The sequence below is a fragment of the Aedes albopictus genome, chromosome 2 (assembly GCF_035046485.1).
Source record: "Aedes albopictus strain Foshan chromosome 2, AalbF5, whole genome shotgun sequence".
NCBI classification, from domain to species: domain Eukaryota; kingdom Metazoa; phylum Arthropoda; class Insecta; order Diptera; family Culicidae; genus Aedes; species Aedes albopictus.
In genome coordinates, this window is record NC_085137.1 from 462442668 (window position 1) to 462452026 (window position 9359).

General features: G+C 42.9%; 1 protein-coding gene across 1 annotated transcript in view; it reads left to right on the forward strand.

The window, feature by feature from the left end:
- The first annotated feature begins 561 nt into the window (after positions 1–561).
- LOC109403007 (myosin-10-like) overlaps positions 562–9359 on the forward strand; it is a 25135-nt gene continuing 16337 nt past the window's right edge. Inside the window, exon 1 of the mRNA XM_029869444.2 lies at positions 562–1236. Within this exon, the coding sequence (XP_029725304.2) occupies positions 562–1236 (675 nt within the window). The remainder of the gene's footprint in view (positions 1237–9359) is intronic.

Below are 9359 nucleotides of genomic sequence, written 5' to 3' on the forward strand. Positions count from 1 at the left end.
ATAGGGAAGGAATAGGACAGCAATGGGACAGGAATGGGACAGGAATGGGACAGGAATGGGACAGGAATGGGACAGGAATGGGACAGGAATGGGACAGGAATGAGACAGAAATGGGACAGAAATGGGACAGGAATGGGACAGGAATGGGACAGCAATTGGACAACTATGGGACAGCAACGCCACAGCAACGGGACAGCAATGGGACTGCAATGGGACAGCAATGGGACAGCAACGCCACAGTAATGGGACAGCTATGGGACAGCAATGGGAAAGCAATGGGACAGCAATGGGACATCAATGGGACAGCAATGGGACAACAATGGGACAGCAATGGGGCAACAATGGGACAGCAACGGTACAGCAACGGGACATCAATGGGACAGCAATGGGACAGCAATGGGACAGCAATGGGACAGCAATGGGACAGCAATGGGACAGCAATGGGACAGCAATGGGACAGCAATGGGACAGCAATGGGACAGCAATGGGACAGCAATGGGACAGCAATGGGACAGCAATGGGACAGCAATGGGACAGCAATGGGGCAGCAATAGGACAGCAATGGGACAGCAATGGGACAGCAATGGGACAGCAATGGGACAGCAATGGGACAGCAATGGGACAGCAATGGGACAGCAATGGGACAGCAATGGGACAGCAATGGGACAGCAATGGGACAGCAATGGGACAGCAATGGGACAGCAATGGGACAGCAATGGGACAGCAATGGGACAGCAATGGGACAGCAATGGGACAGCAATGGGACAGCAATGGGACAGCAATGGGACAGCAATGGGACAGCAATGGGACAGCAATGGGACAGCAATGGGACAGCAATGGGACAGCAATGGGACAGCAATGGGACAGCAATGGGACAGCAATGGGACAGCAATGGGACAGCAATGGGACAGCAATGGGACAGCAATGGGACAGCAATGGGACAGCAATGGGACAGCAATGGAACAGCAATGGAACAGCAATGGAACAGCAATGGAACAGCAATGGGACAGCAATGGGACAGCAATGGGACAGCAATGGGACAGCAATGGGACAGCAATGGGACAGCAATGGGACAGCAATGGGACAGCAATGGGACAGCAATGGGACAGCAATGGGACAGCAATGGGACAGCAATGGGACAGCAATGGGACAGCAATGGGACAGCAATGGGACGGCAATGGGACAGCAATGGGACAGCAATGGGACTGCACAATGGAACTAGAACTTATCGACGAAGTAATAGCAATTGAATTTAACAAATGAAAGGTGGAGTTGTTTTCTGTTTTAATGTTACCGATGAACATTACGATTCAGAGCTTCTCAAAAGTAATCGTGAACGAAATTGATTGGACAGCAAATTGAAATCGCTCGAAAGCTAATCATAGAACCTGATGAGCCTCTCCTTCACGTAGCTTGTGCAGTAGTAGAGTCTCAACAACGCGTCCCCGTAATAAAGGATGGAAGCAGCAATGAACGGAAAATCATTACTGTCACATTTATTAGCTGATTTATTTTTACGATTATGACGGCGAGCGAGCTGATAGCTTTCGTTATCGGTCAGCTCGGCAAACTTGGTCCAACCCCTCCAAGAAAAAAGTCAATATCGTGGTAGCGAAAGCACTATCTTCCAACCATTTCTACTGCTGTCGGGAATTCTTGTGACAGGAAATCGATACTTACTGCTACACTTCTCATGATGGGGATAGGAAGACTCCGCAACTTTATTCCTCCTAGGTACAAGTCGCCGGAGTTGATCTTCCGACAATCTATGATAAATTGCACACGTTCACCCGGGCCGTCAAAAAGTTTGCATTCCTCCTTAATCGGTCTTTGGGACCGAGCTCGAGGATTCTCTCACATCGCATCGCAGCTGACTGCCTCCACAAGGCAAGAGCTCATTTAATTTTACACATTCTTGACTACTGAAGTAAATCCGGGTTTTCGCTTACTTTGGCTCGATTTAAAGTTGGAAAAGTGGAAAATCTTGCTGACTCTTACCGTGTATGTAGTAGATAGGAACGATGGAGAATGCAGCTCTGTAGCATCGGGGCACATGTTCACGCAAAACCACTTTTAGTGTTGCACTTCTCTACCTCCCTCTCGCACTGATTACTTTGCGCTACACAGGAAGACAGCATTCCGGACCTGACGACGATGACGACGACGGGGTAGACAAGCATTCTCAACTTCAGATCAAGTATCTGGTTGAGGAGGGTTTTTCGTTCGTATGTCACCACCCCCTTCAACGTGAGCAGTGGTGTAGTTAGGGTAGCGGAACAGGAGCTGTCAAAGAGGATGTAGACAAAAACACCCCACTCCGTCAGGAACTCCCTAAGGGATTCCGTCAGGAACTCTCTAAGGGATTCCGTCAGGAACTCTCTAAGGGATTCCGTCAGGAACTCCCTAAGGGATTCCGTCAGGAACTCCCTAAGGGATTCCGTCAGGAACTCCCTAAGGGATTCCGTCAGGAACTCCCTAAGGGATTCCGTCAGGAACTCCCTAAGGGATTCCGTCAGGAACTCCCTAAGGGATTCCGTCAGGAACTCCCTAAGGGATTCCGTCAGGAACTCCCTAAGGGATTCCGTCAGGAACTCCCTAAGGGACTCCGTCAGGAACTCCCTAAGGGATTCCGTCAGGAACTCCCTAAGGGATTCCGTCAGGAACTCCCTAAGGGATTCCGTCAGGAACTCCCTAAGGGATTCCGTCAGGAACTCCCTAAGGGATTCCGTCAGGAACTCCCTAAGGGATTCCGTCAGGAACTCCCTAAGGGATTCCGTCAGGAACTCCCTAAGGGATTCCGTCAGGAACTCCCTAAGGGATTCCGTCAGGAACTCCCTAAGGGATTCCGTCAGAAACTCCCTAAGGGATTCCGTCAGGAACTCCCTAAGGGATTCCGTCAGGAACTCCCTAAGGGATTCCGTCAGGAACTCCCTAAGGGATTCCGTCAGGAACTCCCTAAGGGATTCCGTCAGGAACTCCCTAAGGGATTCCGTCAGGAACTCCCTAAGGGATCCCATCAGGAACTCCCTAAGGGATCCCGTCAGGAACTCCCCAGGGGATTTCCTCAGGTATTCCCTGGGGGATTCCGTCAAGAAGTCCCTGGGGGATTCCGTCAGGAACTCCCCAGGGGATTTCGTCAGGAACTCCCCAGGGGATTTCGTCAAGAACTCCCTGGGGGATTCCGTCAGGAACACGCTTAATTACGAAACAAGTTCAAACTTTAATAATAAATGTAATCCACACACCAAACGCTTTCAGCAATATTTTACTAAATTTTGTCGAGCGGAAAGGTCCAGCAAATTTTTTTGCTGAACTTTCAGCAAAGTTTGCTGAATTTCAGCAAAACGTTACTGGTGATCAGCAGATATTACTGAACAAATCAGCAAAATTTTGCTGAAAACCGCAATCGATTTTTGGTGTGCAGGTCGGCCCTCTAAAAAAAATCCCGTTTACGCCCATGAACTTCGGACTACCCGGTGTTTCCAGATTCTGAAAGAAACAATCGCGTAGAGAAAGCGTTAACAACAGCAGCCAGGCAGCGGTAGCAGTCCCAGTTGCAGTGCAGTTTGCAGTTGATAAACATGATGAAGTCTACTTAGAAGGACGCGCGTGGTGCGAGTCTCGCGAAAAATGCTGATACTGCAATTTGGAAGTAGGTACTGTACAGTGGATTTCGCCTCTGCTACGGGAAAAAGTCCGACTAGCAAGTAACACCCAGACTCAGATACCGGCGACGATGAGCGGCGGCACTTGGTTGGTGTGGATTTTCCGGTGGCATCTGGATAAATCTCACTGAAAAGGCATCAGCAGACGGTGCAGTGGCGTGACGCGACTCGACGCGACGGACGACAAGGACGTGCTGGAGAGGGAAATTGTGCGGCATCAAGTGCATTCGGAACACATTCCGGGTGTCACAGTGTGGCTATCATGTCAGATTGCGAGATTTTGGTTGGTTGGGGACGTTAACAAGAAGCGTATTTGAGGTACAGTGCTTTACATATCGGACGGAGTTCTTTCATTTGTGAGGATTCAGTTTTTGGAAGAAGGGGTTTTGATGCGAACCTTAAAGTTCACACAATGCAGTCTGACGGCTACAGTTTTACGTAGCTTCTGACGAAATTTGTGAGCTCCATATCGCATCTTCAACGGTCATTCCAGATCGATGGAAACTTTGGAAGTCGTCGTCGAAAGTTTATATCTCTGCAAGCCATTCCATGCTGGTACTACCGGATCCTTTGCTTTGACCCGTGATGCAAATTCTGTTCCTGCATCTACTGCACACCCATCACTCCGTGCCTTACACCTCTACCGAGACCTTCAAACCCCTGAAGAGTGCGAGAGCCACTCGAAAAATAATTTATCTCTACCGGTGGCTCTCTAGCTCGGTGCTCGTCACTGCGGTCCTCCCCCATGGGGTAGTGGTGGCCACCGAGTAAATATAACATTTTATAGCATTTAACGTATAAATTTAATTTAATGTGATAACCACAAAGTGCCGGCGATAATGAACGTGTGCGCAACAGCCCGGCTCGGCATCGCATCACCAGCGCGCACCCGAAGACCAAACCAGACCAAACCAGACCAGAGAGATTGTAGATTTTCCCAGTCGACACAGGGACAACGTTGCGTTGGTTGCCAGGGACGACATTCGTCGTCATCATCGTAGAATAGGAACCAGGGTTGTGTCGTTATTTTTCGAAAAAGTTAGGTATGCATAGGTGCAGTCTAAGTTTAGGATTCAGTACATGAAAGACTCTCCTCTATCTGATTTACTGCTAGAAGCAATCGAGGAAACGCAATCTGCCAGGAATCGTACTGCAGGAAAAAATCAGGTAGAAATTCTAAGAATAGTCGAAGAAGAAATCTCCCGATAATAATTTACATATAAAAGCTATATAATATACGTAGGCATCCAAGACAACCAGAGGTCGCATAAGGATACGTGTAAAGTAGTATTTTAAGTTACTATCGCATATATGTATGGCGAAGGGACAACTTTCATCGTATATGGTGTTATTTCTTGAGCTTATTGCGAAGCATCCAGTAAAATCATCGTTTATTGTGATCATTATAACCCATTCGCATTAGCGTGCCAGTGAACTCACAAAGTCTTATATAAATTCACATGATTGTGTATTGCGATGAGAATACGACATCATTCAGTACTTTTTCTTTATCTCATTATGTTTTTACTGTGTTGCTTTTATAAATGCAAAACTTAACTCGTTAAATCATTTATATGAACTCGCATAAGCTGAATTATTAATGTTGATATAATATGGATTAATATGTGACTTGACTGCGGATGCAGTGCCAAAAAGATACAAGAGAGTGAACAGCCATCATTATAGTTACAAAGTTTTGTATTTGTTTTTGTTTTCCTGATTATCAACATTCAGACGCTTGGAGGTTTTTTTTAGCTTCTTAGTATTTGTGAATTTTAACTTAATGCTAATTCTTCACATACGCTTGGAGGTGTTTGTGAAAACTTTGCGGGAAATCATGCTCCGTCGTTTCAACTCCATAAACTGTTCTAAGTTCGCACAGCAGAGGTAAACCAACACTAGGGTGAGTCATGGTAATTAAGCAGACTGTTTCAAAAGTAGGGCAAGGTAAAGCACGGCTCGTTATTCCAAAGATCATTAGCTCAAACTGAGATGACAAGAATAGTTTCTTTTTTCGAAAGTCGTATAATAGGCTACATCGCAATAGAGCACTCCTTAGGTCGCATTACCATTGATTACAAGTTATATAGTGTTGTTATTGTCTCGCAAATGCTAAATCACTTCCCCGAAGAGTACGAGTAACACGGTATTATACTTTATTACACGTGGAAATGGGTTGTCTGGGATGACATCTAAGGAGCTCTTCACTGGCGACAAAGGAACTATCGTCGATCATTGTGACTGCATCTAACGACAGGTATTAGCTGTGTTGAATGTCAGTGGAGGTTTCCAAATTCAGCGCTCCCAAGAACTTTTCCTAGAAACCCCTTCCATACATTATTATTTCACGAAATTTAATTTTTTTCTGTAGTTAGCGTGGAAGGGACATTCTGGAATTCTTTATATGAGTTTTGCAAGTAATCTTCTTAAAATTTCTAGAAAAATCTTCAGGAAGACCAACAGAAATTCCTTTGAGGATTCCTTGAGGATTAAAAAAAAACATGGAATGTTTACAGAGAAAAGATTGTCGCAGAATTTGAATGAATGATTTAAAGCAAGAATTCCTCTAAAGGTTCCTCCAAGTATTTGTCCAAAATGCTTCCCTGTCCACTTTTTCTAAAATTTTCTTCGAAACGCTAGTTTTTGGACGTATTTGGCTCTCCCGAATTTTAATAATTTTTGATAAATTCCTACAGCATTGATGTCAAAGAAGCAAAAAAAAAACATGAGGCATTTGAGAATATAGTGCCATTTTAGAAAATTCAATTAAAACAAATGGAAAGACAATTCACCGTCTTCGGCCAGAGGCCGCACAGACTAAACATTACTAAAATTAATCAACGGACAACACATTTAACACCCAGTGGTCCAGTGGAGAATTTTCCGTTTGACGAAAAGTTTTCTTGACTGGAGCGAGAATCGAACCCACATTCCGAGGCTTACGAGACACCACAAAATTAGATTTAATAAATATATTACGATGTTTTAGAATTTTGTCGAAAAACTCAACTTTTTAAAGTATTTCGGATTACAACTGTGATAATTACATATTTTTCCTCATGATTGAGCCATAAATAAACGAACTAGATAAAAAAAATGTTTCCTTAAGTTTTATTGGCATACGCTAATCGTAGAACTTGTTGCCTATAAGCGTATCTTCCAATTTGTACTAAAAGAGTTATTTTTCAATAAGTTTTAGTGTAGTTGTGATTGTTTGAAGTTCGAAAATTGTCGAAAAATACAACATTATTTTGACGCACCACCAATTTTCACTTCATATTACTGAAATTTCGACCAGTTACTTGTTTGGATGGCAATCAAGATATAGGGGTGGATTAGATAATCAGAGAGCATTTGTGAAAAATAGAAAAATAGAAAGGCCTACTGTCCATGGATTTCTTTGAAAATTACTCCAGGGAATTCTACAGATATTCTTTTAGGAGTTATCCTGCAGGAGTATGAAACTGGCCCATGGGATAGCTCGGAATTTTGTTCCAAAATTCCTATAGATTTATCCTTTATGGATTTAACCGACTTCTTTGGACCAATTGAATATTAAAAAATGGCTCCCCCTGGATTCCTTAAGGCATTCTATTGGAAGAACATTTTTGGTTTGCTACATAAGCACATGTTTGTATCCGTTTATATATTACCCAAAACATTTATAAAGGAATTCCTTTAGAAATATTTTTAGATTTTTTCCCAGGATTTTATCTTTGGCATTTCTCCGAAAATTCATTTAAATTTTTTTCAAGAAATTCATCTGGGAATTTCTCTTGTGTTTTTTTTGGGACTTACCCCAAACATTTCTTTAAAACTTGCAATTCCACGACTTTTTTCACAAAGATTCGCAGATTCTTCTAGAAACTCCTCGAGGGATTTATTTTTGTAATTCAGTTTTATTCGAGAAAATTTTCCAAACATTATTGCTCAAATTTCTCCAAAGGTTGTTCAAACTACTTTATTTATTGCGGAATTTCTCTAGAAAATTCTCCAGAGATTCTTCTGAAAGTTCCTTCGAGGGTTACTCTAATTGTTCCTTCAGATATTCATCCAGGCGTTGCTTTGGATTTGTTAAAGGATACTATTAAATTTACGTGATTTGTGCTAACGTAAGAACAGTAACGACATTCACAATACGCGCGACGTGAGACGAGACATAACACTTATAGTTCTTACTATCGTCAAGATATTAAAATTTACCTTTCGTCGACCGGTTTCGGGCTCGATGTCGCCCATCAACAGGACAATGTCCGACTGATTGCGTTCAGTTTTCGTACGACCTTCGTACACGTCCGAAGAGAAGAGATGCTACTGAGATTCCGAGTCTACCATATTGAAAAGACACGACACGATGGGAGGGTCGTCTTCATTCATCAACGGTCTTCGCGTGTTGCTGATAAACATTGACTCCCAAGCGAAAAGAACACAAAAATGCTGTCCAATCTAACAAATCAACCGAATCCAGCGTGGCAGCGCACGCAGAAGACTCCCAACACGAAATCGACTGGGGAAACGCAAAACTCGTCAAAGGCGTGAGGAAAACATTGCACTTAAAAATCTCTGGTGATAAAAATATCCCCTGAAAATAAATATCGGAAGGAATTCCAGCAGGAATTTCTTAAGGAAACCCGAAGGAGTTTCGTGATCAGGAAGGTGGACTCTCCCCTAAAGTGTCAGATTGAACTTCTCATTCTATGAACGTATGAGTACACTTCAGCAAACCTCCACAATGGGAAACCTCTATAGAAATCTAAGGAAGTACTTTTGAATAAATCTCTGGGAGAATATTCGAAGAAATCCCGGGGGAATTATCCCTGGTATCCAAGGAGCGATTGCTTTTTAACCTCCTGGGGAAACTTCTCGGTTTAGCCTTAGTTGAATTCCTAGGTAAAAACGGGATAATGAACAGGACAATCTTTGAGCAATCCTTTAATAACATATTGAGAGGATTTTCTGAAAGTATTTCTGGAGAAATCCGTGTACACATTTCTGAGAAAAATATCCTGATTATCTGTAAAAACGCGTAAACATCTGCAAAGATCTCTAGGAAAGACTCTGGAGATGCTTCTTCTGGAATTGCCGTAGAAATTCCTAGGACATATTTTTGAATAAGCTTTTTTCAAGAATCCGTGGAGAAATTTAGGTCGTTACAAATATTTATTTCACTTTTTGTCCGACCACTCTTCGGTTGGTCGAGGGGGGGGGGGGATGAAAATAATAAAGCATTTGATCTGAAAAATATTAAAAACTCCTCGGATTTGTTGAAGAATGTTCAGCAAGACCCGATATTTTGATAAATATTTTTTATCTGCCCCCTCAAAATGCCAAATCCAGCCCAAATATTGTAAAGGGGAGGGAGACAAAATTAAATTTGTATCCGCCTTACTGGAGTTATGGTAAGACCAACCCAACTAACATTTTTGCTGTATAAGAGCTTAATCAACCACTTTCACATAAGCGTTTGTTCCATAAGCTCTTATGCAGCTACTTTTGTTTGTTGGGAAGTGCTAGATAAATTTCTGGGGTAACAGGAAACTGTATTCCTGCCTTAATCACTAAAAGTGGTAATGTAAAATTCTCTCTAAGAACTTCTGAATGTGGTTATTTTCAATGGAATTCCTGGAAAAATACCGAAAGAAATGTCTGATGAGATTCCTGAAGAATTTCTATGGAAATTTTTTGATGAAACCA